General features: G+C 50.9%; 1 protein-coding gene across 1 annotated transcript in view; it reads right to left on the bottom strand.

Moving 5' to 3' along the window:
- TENM4 (teneurin transmembrane protein 4) overlaps window positions 1-18,723 on the bottom strand; it is a 379,161-nt gene that overhangs the window by 210,295 nt on the left and 150,143 nt on the right. Inside the window, exons 4-6 of the mRNA XM_044258440.1 lie at window positions 18,396-18,651; window positions 8,344-8,442; window positions 6,911-7,146 (exon numbers count right to left, since the gene is read on the bottom strand). Of these exons, the coding sequence (XP_044114375.1) occupies window positions 6,911-7,146; window positions 8,344-8,442; window positions 18,396-18,651 (591 nt within the window). The remainder of the gene's footprint in view (window positions 1-6,910; window positions 7,147-8,343; window positions 8,443-18,395; window positions 18,652-18,723) is intronic.

Below are 18,723 nucleotides of genomic sequence, written 5' to 3'. Positions count from 1 at the left end.
GATCCTGTATCTTTATCACTTTTTCCTCCCCCTAAAAGATCAAGTTCAATCATCTCCATTCCCCATTCTTTGGGCTATAAAGCTAAATCTATGGCTTCTATCCAAAGGGCCTGATGGGAAGTCGAAGAGAAAGGAGAGAAAATGAACCCTATTGCGCACTGACAACACCCAGGCACCCAGCGCAACAGGCGTGTGCTTCTGAAGCAGACGGCACCTGGGAGGCCAACGCATGTGCTGAACCAGAGGGGGGGGGGATGGAGGGCTCAGGGGGTATGGTCACCCTAGCTTCTAGTTCTAATCTTTTCTCTGCTCATTTCATGTCCCTTTCACCCACACCTGAACCTTCGGACATACAACGCCCATTTCTGTTACCATGCTTTCACCTATGTCATTCTTCTGCCCAGAAGACCCTTGGCCGATTTTACCACCTTGCCAGAGGTTGGAGACCTGGGAGGGAGCCCGCACTCAATGGTCTGGTCCGCCTCCATCAGCACCGGCCAGCTAAGCTCCACAACGGGGTGACCCAGGCTCTTCCAGACCAAGAACCGTGAGACTGCAGGAAGTAGCAGTCTCTGATAGCTGCCTTATGTAAGGCAATTCAACTGAGTGACGTTCTCACTAAAACTCTCACCACTTCAACCAGAGGTTCTGATTTTTTTTTTTTTCTTTCTCCCAATCCAAAGCCAGCTGCTGGTGGAGGTGAAAATGTGACCTACTTTGAAAAAAAAAAAAAAAAAAAAAGAATCCCTCATCGCTGTTGAGCATGTTGTAGCAGTAGCTACGCAGAGGCTGGGCAGCCAGGTCCGTGACTTCACCCTTCATGTCCTGGTTTGATTTCCTCCAGGCAGCATCTGTAGCCTGGCAGGGACCTGATGGGATCACACTCCCACCACATCCTGGGCTGAGGTGACTGTGGTCCAAGGAAGGCCAGCAAATCCTCCCAAGGCCACCAGCATGGGACCCCTCCTATGTCGCGTGCCCTGTGTGTTTTTGGGAGTCAGCTCATTTACCCTGCACCACAGCCTCATGATGGAAGCCCTATGACCCCCCCCCCATCACACGGATGAGGAGGCCAGGGCTCCACACAGCTGGCAAGAGGCAGAGCTTCCGGCTTCGTCCAGTCCTCTCTTCCCATCAGAACAGCCTGCTGTGCCCGAGGAATCCCGTGGAATGGTGCCCCTTTCCTGCAGGGGGCAGGGCTTAGGAAGGATACCATCCCAGGGTAATCTCCAGTCTCCCTTTCAGTGGAAAGCGAGGCCTGCTCTTTGTATCCTTAGCAAGCCTTTTTCGTCTCCTGTTCCGAAGGCCTCTCTGGCAAGACTGGTGCTTGGAGGGTCCTCGAGATGTGAATCCTCAGCTCTTTGGCTGCGCTCAGGGTCTGCTTTTCACGTGGGGACCCAGAACACCAGGGAGCCTGTCAGTTTTAGCTGCAGAGAGGCAACTGTCAGGGAAGCAAGAATCAACTTTTGTCCTAGTTTAAAAAATGACGTGAGGCCCTTTTTGGTAATGATTCTTCATGCGGCTGCTTCCCTGGAACAGCAAGACATCCCTACAAATGTTTTCTGACAGGTCCCCCTGGTTGTTCTGTCAGCTGCCCTTGTGACGAACACAGGCTGGGAAGCCTGGAGGCACCGCACCAAGACAAGGCTGGTCCAAGTTCTCAGCCAAGACATACAAATTCTCTTCTGGATGTGATGCTAACTGTACTAATAATACTATCAATTATAATAATAATCATATATAATTTTTACTGAGTGCTAATAGTACTAGTGTAGCCACACTCAGCATGGAGCCTGACATGGGGCTTGATCTCATGACCCTGAGGTCAGACTTGGGCCAAAACCAAGAGTTAGACACTTAACCAACTGAGCTACCCAGGCACCCTTACGGAAAATATCTTACTGGAATCTTGCAACAACCCTGTGAAGTAGCTGCTATTATTGCCCTTATTTTTCAGATGGGTAAACTGAGGCTCAGAGAGGTTTAATAGACGAGCCTGAAGTAAGTAGCAGGCTGAGGTTTGAAAACAGGCGGCCGGATTTCAGAACCCATGCTCTCAACCACCCTGCTACAAATTCCTCCTGTGTAAAATGGGGGTAATCATTCCAGCCACACCCGCTATAGGAATCTGAATGGCAACTGAGCTTAGAGATGTTAAGCAACTTGCCCGAATTTACACTGTCAGCAAGTGATGAAGCTAGGCATGGGCAGGACCTTTGGATTCTACACCATCAGTTCAAACACTGAAGCTACCTCATAGTGGCTGAGAGTGTGGCCTTTAAAATCCTAGGTCCTTTGTTGATTCTGTGACCCTGGCTCGTTGTTAACTTCTATGAGCTTTAGTTTCCCCTTCCAGAAAATACAGAAAATAAAATCTACTCACAGAATTGTTGTGCATGTTCAGAGAGATGACATAATGCGCTTGGACCAATACCAAGCACTCAGCAAAAACCCAAAATACCAACTACTGCAATGGCAAAGTCGGCACATACAGTTTAAGATCGTGAACTTGAAAAAAAAAAAAAAAACTGAGTGCCAAGGGCTGGGGAGACCACAGTCCTGCCATTTACCAGGTGAGGGAGGTGGTTTACTCTAGCTCACCGGGTCTCAGTGTCCTCCTCTGTAAACTGGAGAGAAAAATTCAAGGATCTTTGGGAGGTTTCAACGAGAAAACACAGGCAAAGTGCTGGGAACAGGAGGTATGTGTGGGCAGTGCACAATCCAAGCTGAGGGCTCTCATTATCAACAACAAAAGTGGCCCCTGTTATCTTTATGACACTATACTATACTGCCTTTTGTGGTAAAAAATATTTTAAAAACAATTAGCTGCTATAAAATAAAGCATCATTGCTGGGGCCGTACAGTTTCATGGTTTGAACTTTTAACTAATCTTCCCTCCGTATCACACTCTCTATTTCGTCTGAAGACTTACTGTCTTCAGAAAAGAGATGGCAGAGTATTCAAATACTCAAAGACCTTCATGGGAAGAATGGGCCAGTAAAGCAAGGCGCTCATGGTCAACAGATACCTCTCTGAACAGGTGTCCTTTGGAGACAAAAATATACATCTTATCTCTGATGGGATGCCCCAGGATTCTTAAGGGTCATTCCAAGATTACCCCCCCCAAAACTAGAGTAGCCAAGTAACACCCATGGGAGGGAGGAAGGCCCAGAGGCCTTGCCCCAGGCCCTGCAGCCCTTGTGCGTGGCCAGTGCTAGCTGTGATTTCTCACTCTTTTCTATGAAAATAACTGCAGATGTCTCTGCAAATGAACAGGAGCTTTCGAACTAAAACCAAATGTCAAATGGATCTGTCAGGGTTCCCTTCACATATGGCAGCCCTGAGAAGAGAGCAGAGAAAGAACAATCTTTTCTCTCCCTGTTTTCGCCTGCCTTGGTGCTGGTGAAGTGATACAATTCTTATCTGCAGCATGATAGGATGTAGAAAATAATTACAAATGAAAAGGTTATTCATAATTTTTAAATGAGTTAATTAGTAAACCCAGTCAGACTCACTCATTACAGTAATTAATAATTGATTATACTTGAAATTAAACACAATTTTTCATCAAAAATCTAATTAAATATCTGTGCTTGTGCCTGTTGATTAGATCAGTTGGTCTGCTGGAAAAGTCTTTGTTAAGGATATTTGTGCTCAGCTGAGACAATTAATTTGATTTTTAATAATTGATAGTTCCTTCCAAGTTAGTCATCACAGCCTGTGATTATGGCCACGCTATGAGACACCCGTCCCTTGCCCCCAGCAACTGGAGGAGATTGAGCCCCAGGCTGCCGCCCCAGCCCTGAGGACAGGTGAGGCTGGGCCTCGCACCTGTGATGGGTTCACCTGCATTGGCTTACTCCAGCCTCACACACATCCTGCTAACATAATGGCTCGTGCCTATTTTCCAGATTAGGAACTCAAGGCTCAGAAAGAGAAGCGAGTTGCCCAAGGGTGAACAGCGGCTAGGTGGCACAGCTGGGAATGGAATCCAGGGCAGTCGGAGGCTGGGTATAAACTCTGAGTCTTCAGGGAACCAAGGGAACACCCCAGTCTTGCCCGTCTGACCTGGTCCTTGGATATGCAATCTATCCAGACTTTATGTTTCTGCAGAGAGAGGGTTTTATCAGAAGGATATGTTTATTCTGAGCAAGGACAACTATCAGTGGACTGACCACTTGTAACAGGAGACACAGATTCTCCTAAATCGCCCTATCACCCGTCCTCCCCACCTACATGTACTACAACCGTCCCAGCTGAGGCTTCTCCTGACCTGTTTATTGCAATAGGGCTTATCCTTCTTTCCCCTGCACTTCCCTTTCTAAAATAAAAGTCTGACAACATCCTGCCACTGCTTAAAACCCTCCAATGGCTCCCCACTGACCATCTAGGAAGGTTTGTAATTTGGCCTCCAAGGTGATCCTCCCGATCTGACCAAACCCTCTGTCATTAGCTCCAGCGCCGTTCAAATGCTTCCAACACAGAAAATGGCCTTACCAGCGCACTGTCCTTGCTCAAGTCCGAAACTTCCCTGGGTGTGAGATCTGCTCTCTGCAAGTTTACCGCTGGCTGACTCTGACTGCCTCCATCAGCACCCTTCCCAGCGAGCCTCCCCTAGTGCTCTTAGCGTCGGGTATTCCCACAGCCCCCGAGTGGCCTCAGTTCACTGCTGACAAGCCTGTCTCCTCTGGTAAGCTACGGACAACTCAAGGGCAGGGACTGTATCTTTAGCCCTGACATTTAGCACAGAGCCTAGCCCAAAGCAGGTACCCCATATGGTTTGCTGAATGAAAAAGAAACTTCAAAAAAATCATGGATTCAAGCACTGTCAGTGTTGGAAGGAAAATTAAAGGACATCCAATGAAAAATCCCAGTCAGCCCCTGAAACTTATCCTTGTTGTGTGGTCATTGAGCTCTGTTTGTACCCTTCCTACAACAGGGAGCTCACCTCTTCCCAGCAGATCCTATCTAAATTTAGACTGCTGAAGACTGACCCCCATATTCTTACTATGTGGGAGAAGCAGCAGCTCATGGGATGTAAAACAGAAGAGTTTATGGACTCCTACAAAGATGTATTCTTTCTTCCTGAACCAGGCTATGTGGCAGAAACCGAAGACTTTGGTGCAAGCTGATGTCTTTATGTAGCCAACGACTTGACTCTTGATGAACAATGACACTGCTTGTTCTGAAGTCTACTCATTTAGGAAACATGTCAGTCAAAGACAAGAGTTGTGCTAGCGGTTAGCCAGGACCCAGCACTGGTGCCGGGAAGAAACTTTCATGCTGGTTGATGGTGCTGGGACGTTCACAGCCCTCACCTGTACCCCGGTTACCTCTCATTGTGACTGGGTGGCCTCTGGTCTCCCCCAGTCTGGCTATTCCTTTTACTCACTGACCCATAGTAGGGATGGCAAATGCCTGGTACATCATTGACAATTCTCCACGATGGCGCTGACGACAGATATTACTAATCAAACACAGAGACCCTTTCCCCCGAGCCTAAATATAGCCTCAGGGTTCTTCTTAACACAGCTTTCTAGGCAGTAACAGCTAACCAATCACATAGAAGAGAAGAACCGTATGCCAACGTGGCCCTGAAGCCATGAAATTCTCCCCATCAATCTTCACAAGGGGAAAAGAGACCTGGCATATCAAAGAAAGCTAATTATGGCTTGAGACACATAAGGAGACCTCCCTGTTTGAGGGACTATCATCTTCCTGATTACTTATTTTTATAAAATTCAAGAATCTTGAATGCTCTTTCCATGCTCAAATCCCTTCTCCTAAACAAGGAGGAGGGGCAGGTTTCCTTCATCATTCCCAATGACAGCATGTGCTACCTCACCACAATGCCCTTTTTCATCCACAGTGCTTCTGCCTATCAGAGTCCCTTTCCACGGTGGACGGCACTCTGGTTCCCCCGCTCCATGCGAGTTACTTCTGTTTCTGGTTACTGGGTTTTTTCACTGGAAAAGTCCCCCTTGCTTCCAGAATTATCTCAGAATTCCTCAGCATGAGATCAAGGCATCCTCAAGCTGGCATGACCTGCCTTAAACTCAAGAATGATAGAAACTGAAGGCTGGAAAGGACGGAGGTTTAAGCCAACCCCTTCAGATGTCTTCACTAACAGGCTGATGTACACAGAGGCAGCTGACTCCACACATGCCTGCAGATCTCTTTAGAGGACTGTCTTCCCTGGGAGCAGGCCAAAGACAGTGGCTGGAATGAGGCAGGAGACCAGGCTGTGTGGGAAATTCATCAAAAGAGCACCCAGTGGATGGCCTCCCGCAGCAGCAAAGCAGGGGCCAGCAAAGTTTCCTCCATCTCGGAGGTGGCCTGGGGGCAGGCAGGCAGGCCCAGTCAGAGCTGCTGGGGGTCTCCAAGCACCCCGCAGCCAGTGTTCACTGCTCACTGGGACCTGCTGCTCCTCAGCTGGGATTTCCCTGGGCTCCTAATCAGGGTTCCACTCCGCACCTTGGTGTCCACAGTCCCCCCAGACCACCTTGCCAGACCCTCTCCTTCAGATATGCCTTCCTGATTGAGGTCAGCAGAGTCCAATCCAACCCCAAGGGACCCTGTGTCCTTCCTGCTCCTCACTGCAGCTTCGCGGCACCAGCAGGAGCCTTCCAGCCTCTCCAACACGTCATTTGTGGTGACTCTCATCCCTGACCCACAGTCCAAAGGCCAGTCCGTGAGGGTCAGGCCTCATGCAAGGCATCCAACATGTGATAGAGCAGCTGCCAAGAGCCCTTCCTGGCTTACGTGCAGAGAGGAGAAGAGGGTCCCAGGGAGCTGGCTGGGACAGGTTGGGGGCAGAGGCCAGTGCCACAGGGCTGCAGGGCTCACCACATGGGGCTGTCAGGCCGGACCAAGGGGAACAAAGGGAAGCTGGGGCGAGGGAGGCGCTTACCCACGAAGTAGGCCAGCAGGATGACCAGCGTGGCTGAGATGACGATGGCACTCAGGGCCGCACACTTCCAGTTACAGTACTTGGAGGGCTTCTTGAGGTTGAAGGCCGGCCGGGCGAAGGTGCTGCGGGGCAGGGGCCGGGGCGGCGGGGAGTACACCGTGCTGGACGTCAGAGGGTACCCTGGCGACGTGGTGCAGAAGAGTGGCGAGGTGCCTCCCGGCTTGAAGAGAAAATGCCTGGGGATGGAGAGAAGCCAGGGGCCATCAGGGTCTGCAGACTCGCAGGGACCCAGAGCCACCTGGAGGACAGAGGCAGTGGTAGAAGCATGCGGAGGAGCCTGGACAGAGTCGCCACGGAGAAGACGGGAGGGACGGAGAGGAGTAGAATCACGCACCGACCACACAACAGGGCACGCGAACACACGCTTCCACAGAACACGGATGGGACAGCCCTACCCATGGGAATCCACCCCCTTCCCCCACCGGGATGAGGCAGGATGTGTTCCCAACCCCACAGAAGGCTGGGTGTGGAGACCCCTTTCCTGGGAAGGGATGGGGCTGAGATGCTATTTCTTGGGTCTTATATGAGCTGTTCTCTAAAATTATTGGTAGACTTGGAAAGCATCTAAAATCATGTTCTGTGCCCTGGAAATAACGGAACTTAAATTTTTCTTCTCTCTCCCATAACTACTTTGCCAGTGTACCTCGGTGGAGGTATGAAATACCATTATTTCTGAAGGGTGTTTAGGAACTGGGAACCCAGAAACCACCATTAGGTTCATGTCATGGTTGAGTCCCCTCTTGGCTGTGGTACAACCAAGGGCAGCAAAGGCTTTCAGAAGCCAGATGCTGCCTTCCAAACCCCTGGGAAAAGCTGTGCGGGAGGAGAGAAGGGCAAGTGCATCCTACAGCCCAGCTCCAGTCTTTAGGGCAGCGTGGCATGGTCCAAGCACATGGTTGTGGCCAAACTAGGTGTCAGGAAATCCTCCAGAGCTTGCCTTTAACCATGGCCATGGGAGAATTTGTACACAGCCTGGGAAATGGGGTGCACAGGCTGCACTGCTTCCCCCTGAAATCTTAGAGCAATCTTGCACCTTGCTGGGGATGCAAGATGTCTCAGGCCACAGAACAGCTACTCAGGGCTACATAAAAATGTGCTACACAAAAATCGCTACAAGATGGCTTTCAGAATGGCAGAGGCAGCCAATGAGATGCTGGGAGCTGCATATTAACAATGCTGCTGTTAATATGCTGAAGACAGGGATTCCAAGGATAAACTCTTCCAAGTTGAACATGGACTTCGGTTTGGGCATGCACCATGGCATCATCACCTCCCGCAGGAGATCCCAGGGAAAGGTCTCAGGGTCTGCATGCAGGTGCCAGAGCCAGAGGGAGAGCATGCAGAGAGAGGAGGACCATGGGGATGTCACCTACCCGTCACTGTAAGCCCCATCATGGCGGGAGGCGCTGAGAATGTCCATCTCAATGAGGTTGTCCTGCAATGTCCCTAGGAATGGCTGCTTGCCTAGGTTTCTACGCACACATGGAGACATGAATGAAGCAATGAGTCATGCATCGATGAAGGGGGAGAGTAGAGAAACACACAAAGTAGCTGTCTGGTGCAGCTGTGCGTGAGATCAGCGGACATGGCTGCCAGGCGATGGGTCTGTGTGCAAGCCACATGTGCAAGGGGTCTGCCTGGAGCAGGGCATCCAGAGGGAGCATTCTATATACGAACCTGAATGTCTGACGGTTGTGGCCATCCAGTCACAGCTGTCCCTGATCAAGACTGGTTATGTCTCGGGCACTGAGCTAGGCATGGTACAGCCATTCATTTCAAATCTTCAAAATAGGCTATGCAAGGAAGGCGTGTCCCTATTTTACAGACCAGGAAACCGAGATGTGGAGAGGTAACAGGATTTGCCAAGGTCACCAGCTAGCGAGGCTGAATGCAGGAATCCGCACTCAGGTTTATCTGTTTCCAAAGCCCTTACTTTCTCTGCTTGAGATAGTTTACATCTGTTTAAACAACAACTGAGATAACTTGCGAATCCAAAGGGGGAAAAATTACAAGAATTTGGGGTCATTTTCTTCTCAGGCAGTGGTTCTCAGGTTCAAGTAGGCATCAGAATCATCTAAAGAGCTATGCCTTGCAGAGAACCACCTTCAGAGATTCAGAGTCAGGAAGTGGTTGGGGGAGGGGCCGGGAATTTGCATTTCTCAGAAGCCCCCCAAGTTGATGCTGGTGATATTTAGAGGTCAAGGTCCTTCCACAGAGCAGAGACCTCAGTGACAACTGACTGATGAGGATGACACCCTTCAGAAGACAGAGGAGGGGGCTTCGGTCTCCCCAAGTATGCCAAGGGTAGTGCAACATTTTGTGACATTGCTGTTTCTAACACAGAAGGAGGAGACGCACACCTGCCCTTTCTGCTCTCAGCCATGTCTACCGAGTGGCATCACTCACACTTGGGTGCACTGGATCCCATTTTCTGGTAGTTTTAAGCGCTGCTCCCCCCTCAACTGAAGACCGCTGTGTCCACCTCAAATAAGGGCTCACCGCAGAGAGCTAACTTTTGAGTCCCGCCCTGCAAGGGACCTTCCTACCGACACTGACCAGCTCTTGAGAGCCAGAGAACCTAGATTCAGGTCCCATTCCTGCCTCTTTCTTGCTTTCTGACTTCGTGTTAGAACCACAACCTCTTCCACTTTTATACTTCTTTGTCTATAAAATGGGGATGATGATACTAAGTTCACAAAGTGAATGTAGGACCCAAGGAGTAATGCTGGAAGAATTTATAAGGGCTAAACAAAAGTTACTAACGCTGACTGATGTACATTAGTACTAATTTATGCAGTGTGAGTACTAATACTAATACTAATAAATATTATGGAAGTACTAATACTAATAAATATTATGGAAGTACTAATCTATCCTCTGTCCAAACTCCTATTCACTGTTCTAGAACACCATATTATCTAATGTCACTGTTACTCCCCACAACAACATTGCAAAGTCAGTCCTATCATCTTCGCTTCATAGGCTGGCAAAGCATGGCTCAGAGAAGTAACTTTTCCAGGGTCTTATCACAGAGTAAGCAAGTGGCAGAGCTGGAGCAGAGCTTTGGTCTATCTGACCCCCAAAGCCAAGCCCCTGGGCCTCATAACCCTGTGTCCCTGTCCAGGCATTGGGTTTGCACCCTGTCCTCCCACCCCCGGCCATACTTACAGACAGAAATGAGGAGGGGCTGTAAGTATGTTCCCAATGTGTCATTTCATAAGCATCCTTGGGGACAGTGAGAGCACAAGGCAACACTGTTTAGCAGCTGGAACCACTGAGTCCTGCTGCGGTGGTGGGGACCTCCCCCCCCAGAGAGTTCTGAGCTGCCTGGTGCCCAGGCTGGTCATGTTCATGGCCCTGGGGCCTCCCATGGTGTCTGAGCGGAACTGCAGGGGTGTGGAAGCCCTACAGAGTGGTCTCATTTCTGCCCCCAGATGTGGGGCAGGTGAGTCTGTCTCAGGATTCATAAACAGGGATGATCACTTCTTATGGAAGCTACGACATAATTTAGATTGTGCTACTTCTCTGCTCACAACCTTCCAATGGTTCCATAAGAACAAAACCATGATCCTTACCTGGGTGTACAAGATCTGGTCCCCTGCTAGCTCTCCAACCTCACTTTCTGTGCTGTGTATACACTGGCTTCCGTGCTGTTACTCTGAACAGCTAAAGCCTCTGTTGTCATTTCCCTGAACTGCCCTCCCCCAAACATGTGCATGGGCCATTCATTCTCTTCTTAAGGCTAACTTGCTCTTCCTAAATTACACCTGGCCCCTTGCATTGCTTTAGTTTTCCACACAGGACTACACACACACACACACACACACACACACACGTTTTTTCTCTGTTGCAATTTCAGTCCCCCAAGGGTAGAACTCTTATCTGACTTGTTCTCTGCCGATGTGCACAGAGTCTAGAAGAGTGCCTGGTACACAAGAGTAGGCACTCAATAAATATTTGCTGAGTACTGTCAATGACGGGTATACAAAGGGAAGTATACTGCAGGCACACAGTGTTTAATTGAGGCGAGCACAAGTGTTTTATTATTATAGCCTCCATTTCCTGTCGTTCACAAGGGAATTTCCAGTCTCTGCACAGTCCATGTGGCCCAGCAGGTCCTCACCACTCCTGCCCACAGGGCCCGGAGGCAATGGGAGCTCAGCCCCGGGCCCCGAAGCTGGCTGCATGGCACGCTCCCAAGTACTCCTGGAAGCCTGGCCTGCATCGCTAGGCTAGGACTGGGCTCTCAGTCCCATGAGAGCCTTAAAACTCATCAGAAAGAAAGAAACATATTCAGAGAAAAAAGACACGAAGGATCAAAATCGAAATGTTGATAATGGGATTTTCCAGTATCTGGAAAATCATACTTCTATGATGTAGAGAGCGGGCAGTCCATTCTCTCCTAAAAGGACACACCCATTAGGACAAGGTAAGAGGCGGTACAGTGCGAAAGAGTTTCTGGAGCGACGGACTACATGCAATCCTGAAACAGCTTCCATGTGAACGCTAACTCGGGCATCTGGGGGGACACTAGCACTTGCTGAAAATACTGCCAGTTCGGAATGCTACCACTGCCTTCAAACACCCCATTCTGTACTTTTGAAACTCAGTTCTGAGTCAGTTAGCAATCACATCAGCAATGTGATTGCTGAGGAAATTGAGGCCCAGAGAGACAGGTGTCCTGCACCCACACACACAGCAAGTTAGCGGCAGAGCTGGAAAAAAACCCCAGGTGTCTGGACTCCCAGTTCAGGGCTACCCCCCTAAATCTCCTGTTCACCGCCTGCTCCCAATTGCTCCCACCAGTTCATCTGAAAAACAAAAGCTGCAAGGATTCCCTCATAAGGACTCAGGCTGCAGAAGCCTCCTTAGGTCACAGGCGCACCTGGTCTCCAGCTTAACTGCAGCTGGTAACTCGGGGATGGATGCCGGAGTCACGTGACCCTCGCACTGGTGGGTGCTGTTATCTCATTTTAATAGATATGGAAACTGAGGCCCAGATAGGTTGAGTGACTGCCCAAGATCATACAGCAACCAAAAGGCAGAGGTGGGACTCAAAAGCACATCTCTCCCATCTCACTGTCCCTCCCGGTCCCCAGCTGCCTCTCAGGAGAGAGGGGCAGAGTCCCAGGAGAGGGGGCAGAGCTGAGCACAATACTGTTCCTGTGGCTCTTCTTAGGTTGGGAAGGGGACTGGCTGCCCTCCAAGCCTCAGGGGAGGCCTGGGGCAAGGTCCCAGCTGCCTGATGCAGGGGCTTCCAGTTCCAGCCTGGGGCAGGCAGAGCTCGCTGGCCTTCTAAGGACAGGACAAGTAGCTTCTGGGAAGGAAGCGGTGGGACTGTTGCAGAGGGCAGTTCTTCGGACTGCCCTGTTCACCAGCTTATCTTCTCACCACCAGCCTGCTGTTCCAGGCCATGCTTCCCCCACAAAGCATGGGGACAGCCCCCCAGGAGAGCAGGACAGGCAGGCGCTGTGCCCACATTCTGTAGCTGAAAGCCCCCATGTGTGCAGGGTGTCAGAGATTTGGCCAAGACCAGAAAAAGACCTAGTTCTAGAGTTAGCATTTGAACAAATGAATGAACAAAGAAACAAACAAACAAAAAAATGAACCAGGTCTTCCAGGTCATAGTGATCCTTCTAAAAGGTCAATCCTATAATATTACTCTCCTGTTACTTCTGGCCCTTCCTTCTGTCCCCCTCGGGCCCCATGCCCACAGGGAGAAGGACAACCTCATCTTTCTAGAACTCTAGGCCCTCCACTGCTGACCCTCATCTACAAGCATCTCCATGAGGCCCCCTGACTTCCCACGTCCCCCAGCTCTGCGTCATCTCTCCAAGACACTAAGCTTTCTTGGCTCCATGCCTTGCACAGCTGCCCCTCATCCCAGAACTCCTTTCTCCCCTGCAAGTTTCTACCAATGCCTGTATCAATAATCAGGAAGGTAATGCTGGGGAGTGGCTAGGTCCATGGGCTCTGGAGACAGCTGGCCTGGGTATGACACTTACTTTCTGTGGTTCCCGAGGCAAGTTACTTCCGTTTCCTGTCTTTGGATTCATCTCTAAAGTGGGGATGATGAGAATGTTCCTACCTGTGCAGAACAGTTACCACAGCAGTCCTGTTATCCTCTGAAGGGCCTGCTTGTAAAAAAGTTGGCCCTTGGCTGGGTCTGGGAACAGAGGTTTTCAGGAAGGTTCTCACCATTAACTGATGAGCGGTTGACTCAGGGTCTAACTGTGTGTACAAACAATATGGTTTATGCTGAACACCTGCTTTCCTTCTGTGAGTTTGGAATTTGGGCCTTTGCCAGGCAGGAGGTACCTATGTGACCAGCCCCCAACAAAAAACCCTGGGTGCTCAGTCTTGGATGAGCTTCCCTCTAAGGAGCCCCAGTAAGGGCTCTACGGCAAGCTCGTTGTGATTGTCACCTGATGTCCCCGTGCACAAGTAGCCACAGCTCCTCTCTGCTCAGAGTGCCCTGCCCCCACCCTGCAAGTCACAGCATTACCCAGAGTGCCACCTTCGCTCATTCATTCCATCACTTTGTAAGGGTCTGCCTTCCTTACAAAACCATGAGCTTCTCATAGGACAGTGACTGTGTCTTCTGCATGCCTGTGACTGAATCACCAGACGACGGCGATAGCCGTCCATCCCAGTTTCCTGCAATGCTCAGGAGTTGGCCTGGTCCACTAGAAGGTACTGTGTGCTATTCCGCAAACTACACCAAGCTTGGGTGGAGACTACCAGGATGGCCTCCCATCTCTGATGGGTGGGCAGGGCTATTCCCCAAATTGAGCATGACCACAAAACTGGCCTCAGGCTCCCAAACCAGGCTTGGGATCTGATGAGCTAGAGCAGGGGTCTGGCAGCCTTGTGCCCTGGCTTCCCCTTCATCTGACAGGAGGCTGACGGGTTATTAATCAGAAAATCCCTATGAAATCAATTAAGCATTTGATTCTGCAGAGTGTGAAGAAGTAGACCAGGGTTTAGTGGACCCAGAACACACAGAACCCAACAAAATGGACCATAGATGCACCTGCAGGCCTCAGAGCAACATGGAAGCCCACCTGTAGGAAGCACAGGGAGGCCTGGTCTCCCCCAGGGGACTCAGTTACCCGCGGAGAGGGCCAGGAGCAGGGGGTTGAACAAGTCCTCCCTCTCACTTGTCCTTCTGCCTGCCGTTCTTTCCTCCCAGCATGAAATCTACCCCCTCCTGGTTATTCTGCCAGCTGTTACACTATTTGCTCAGCTATTCATTTTTGACTCTCTACATGGACTGAGTTTGATAATTAGAGAAGAGCCTGTGACTGTTTCTCTGGCATGGGGGGGCGGTCCCCATCCTCATGGGGCTTGACAATAGCTGTTGACGACAACCTCCTCAACTTGGCCCTGCTCTCTTGGGTTTCTTGGCCTTTGCTGAGGCTGTGCTGCCCTCATGCCCGTCCTCCCAGCTCCACCTGGGAACTCCTGCTTGCTGTCAGTCCATAGCACCGGGCCACTAGGAAGTCATCCCTTTGGCCCACTCACGTTACTCATCGCTTTTCATTCATTTGTTCTGTCATTCATTCTTTTAGCCCGAGGTAGTATTTTTCCAGCACCCATCATGTGGCAAGCCGGGTTGCCCGCTGAAGATCCAGAAACAACCAAAACCGCTTCGTGGTGTGTACCTCCATCATGGCATCTGTCCCACCACAAGAGTCTGTCCTCTTACATGTACTGCCTGCTGGGCACACAGTAGGCACTCAGTATTTGCTGAAGGACAAGCACGACATGGTAAGCACTTGAGCATTTACTGTGTGCCAACACATTTTCAGACACGATGGTATATAATCGCTACAAGAGCCTCAGGAGGCACGAGGGTGGGTTAGAAGCGGCTGAAAATCCTTGGGCGTTTCTCCCTTTGAGAAGTGGGCCTGGTGTCCCTCTCCTCAGAGCTGGCTGACCTAGGACTGCTTCGGCCAACAGAACGAGGGCAGAAGAAACACTATGCCATTCCAGGCCAAGCCTTTGAGTAGATCAGGGGCTTCTCTCTCAGGGCCACAGAGCTCCAAGCTGCGAAGTAGAAGTCCGCACCCCACTGGGAAGACTGGGTGAAGAGGCCTTGAGATCACGGTAGAGGGTGAGGGGCCATGGAGCCCAGCCACGCAGCCGTCTTCTGCAAGGCTCCAGCACGTGAGTGACACCACCTGAGGAGCCACCAAGTGACGCCACCTGAGGAGCCACCAGCTGACACCACTGACTGACTTCCCGACCCTACAGGGAGAAGCGCCCAGCTGGCTCTTCTGGAGCTCCTGCCTCATGCTTCTAAGTAAAATCAACTGGTGGGTTTTTTTTAAGCTACCAACTTCGACAGGCATTTGTTAGACAGAACAGATAATCAGAACACGGAGTTATGGGTGTTTTCTCCTTTTCAGAGAGGAAGAAATGCCAGGTCTAGGTCCACAGCCAGTGAGCAATGGGATGGGGGCTGGAGCTCAGGGTGGGTCCCCCCCAAAACCTGTGGTATGACAACTGGCTTCAACGAAAGGATCATCATTTGTGTCCTCAGAACATCAGGGCCAAACTTCTTTCTCCAGAGTGAAGATACAACCTACTATTTCTTCTCAACCCCTCTGGTGAGCAGGAGCTCAGTAAATATTTTTTGTGACTTTTTTCTTCACAGGGCTGATATGGGAAGCGGATATGTATGGGAAAAAAATGGGAAATCATTTTTATAGTATGTTTTTTTCATGCCAGGCACTATGCTTTATGTTTCTTACCTGATATTTCATTCACTTCCTCCCAGTCTGAGAGGCATGAATTCTTATCCCACATTACATAGGGAAATCAAGGTTCAGGGCTGTAAATGGACTTGCTGGGCCAGTAAGTGTTAAAGCCAAGACAAAAGTCCAGGTCCCCCAACCCTAAAGTCTGTTCTCTTCCTTACCTCACCACGCTGGTCAAAATGACCTGTGATTCCATCTGCCATCATGATGTGACACTGCTCTCTCTTAAACCTTGCTGGGTCTGTGCCATCAACCAGTAAAGGTCACAGTTAAGGTCCAGAATTCTGATTGTGTCATCCATTGTGCCAGGCACCTCCCCCAGTTTTAAACCATCTTTAGGTACAAAGAACTCTAGGGTCATAGAGAAGGCCCACCTCCAACATTTCATCTGGGTCTCTAAGAACAGGTCAGACTTTGCAAGAGCCAGAAGTGAGGAGGAGGGCAGCTCTGGCAGAGAGCTGTAGGAGAGCACGTGCAAAGGCACAGGAGCATGAAAGGAATGGGCACCTGGGGGAAGACTGATAGATACACATAGACATATATGCCTATAGATATACACATATGGAACATTAAGTATGTATATAATTATATCTATACAGACTTATATACCACAGTACAGATGAGCATATATATATATATATATATATATATATGCCAGCATGTTAACAATGGTTCCCATTTGGCGGTAGACATACGTGATTTTCTTTTCTTTTTTCCTAAGTATTTTGTAGAACGATTATTACCTGGGTGATAAAGTGTAAGGGCAAAGGAAACAAAAGTTCCCTGTGGCCTGTGCAATGGAAGTGTGAGGACAAAAGGTCAGAAAGGCAGGTGCTGGCTGGCTGGTGAAGCAAGAGAGGTCAGCTGGGACCACCCCAGAACCTCACACTAGCCACCAGGAAAAACGCCCCTGCTGCTCAGCCTCTATCTTCCTCTCCCTTGAAAAACCCGGAGAACCACCTACTCTGCTCCTAAGTGAGAAAAATGAACATCCGAGCAGAGGCAGGGGCTACTGGGCTCCATGCGGAGACTCAGAACCATCGATTACCCGCTGGCTTCTCTCAGCCTCATGCAGTCATTCAGTAAGTGCCCCAGAAATAACAGAGCCCTGATTAAGCTGCCTGGGGTGGGGAGGGGTACGACACACAGGTGTGGAACTCCCTCATGGAGGACAGCGAAGGAGGCACAGGAGGACAACTCGCGCCTGATTTTAAAGGATGTCAACAGAAACAATATGAATTAAGAGACTGGGTATGGAGGCAAGCTGGACTGTATGTATCTCTGAGAAATTCTGCTTCTGGGAAAACGACTCCTCAGGAGTAACATGTAAGACTGCACAAAAGGACGTTGACTCTCTTTCCTCACTGGATCCCACCCACTCAATGTGCAACTATCACAGCGACGTGCCAGGTACAGTCAGATGGGCACTCTTTCCACGTGTACCTTGATTGCTCATCTTTGAATGTGGGATGGTGTCTGTCCTCCCCACGGATCAAGAAGAGGGGTTTGAGAGAATAAAATCTAGGTTTCCCCACTACTTTGAGAGGCAGGGTAGAAGGGGAGGAGGTTCTAATCCCGCCAGTCCGGGGCACTTCAGCTTTGGAGCACGTAGGGAAACGCTCTGTCCCCCCCAGACAGCAGCGCTCCTCTCAGAATGGTGGGATTGTGGGCGAACCTGCTTGTTGTCCTTATAGCTTTTTGCATTTTCTCTAACGAGTGCATATGCCTTTATAACTACTTACAAAGAAAACAACTCATTTCCATTTGGAAAAACAGTGGCTCACCAGAGGGAAGAAGGACAGCAACGGAGCTGACCCTGACGATAACCCATGACCGAAGCACTCTGTGAGGCTGGAAGAAGGCAGAGGCGGAGGAGCCCGGCCGGGGAGACCTGGAGAAGGTGGTTGTGGTGTAGGAAATAGCGCTGCCCACGAGTCTCCCGACCTGGGTTCACATCCTAGCTACACATCCACTGTCCATATAACCTGAGCTAGTCACTGACCCTCTCTGATTCTCGGCCTCTGAAACTCCCAAATAGGATCACAAATCACAATCCCGGCGATGAGAATGACATTATATCTCAAGTAGGAAAGCTCTTGTAACCCAAAGTCAGTTGATGATGTGTCGGTATTAGGAATTACAGGGTTTGGGGTGTAAAGGGGTAAGTCCATGGGAGGAGAGGGGAGGAGTGGACAGGAGAGGAAGCATTCCTGGAGCGCCCACCACAGGCCAGGCAGGCCCCAGGCCAGGCACTGGGTGACCAGACCACAGTAGGGAAAGGCAGAGGTGTGGGCCACCATCAAACACTGACCAAGGGCCTGCTGTCTGCCACCTTGACACACTCAGCTCCCAACCACGTTTACAACAGCCCCTCCAGCGAACAGCGTCCCCAGGGCACAGACCAGGAAAGGGCCCAGATTGCTCATACCTTCCTCAGGCCAGCGCAGACCTCAGGGCTGTTGGATTCCCAAGCACCCGCTCTTCCTGACCCACGCCCCTCCCCCGCCGCCCTCCCCCCTTCTCCCAGCCAGCCAGAGAGCCGCCCTCTCCGAGCAGCGCCCCGCCCCCAGCAACCCAGGCCGGGGAGGTGGGGGACCCTCTCCCTGCCAACCAAGGGCCTTGCGGCCCCTGTGGCTCGCCCCATCAGCCCCCCAGCCCCGCACCTGGTCTCCAGGGGGATGTTGCTGTTGAGCAGCCAGTTGTCCTGGGCGTGAGCCGGCTCCTGGACGCCGCCGGCGGGGGGCTCTCCCGAGAGCGAGGGGTCCGTGGGCGCCGGGCTGGGGTTGCTCCTCGGAGTGAAGTTGCCCCGGTTCAGGGAGTTGATGGAGGCCGCGTGGTGCTGGTTGGGGGTGTGGGCGTGCGAGAGCGGCGGCGGCGGCGTCCGGAGCCGAGGGTGGTTCTGCAGGCCGCCAGGGTGATCTAGGCACAAACACGCCACCGTCAGCAGGGCGCAGAGCCCGGGCCACGGCCACGGCCGGGCCCCGGGGTCAC

Source organism: Neovison vison, chromosome 7 (assembly GCF_020171115.1).
Source record: "Neovison vison isolate M4711 chromosome 7, ASM_NN_V1, whole genome shotgun sequence".
Taxonomy (NCBI): Eukaryota; Metazoa; Chordata; class Mammalia; order Carnivora; family Mustelidae; genus Neogale; species Neogale vison.
Note: the sequence above shows the minus strand (reverse complement) of the source record. Positions and strands in the feature narration are given on the sequence as shown.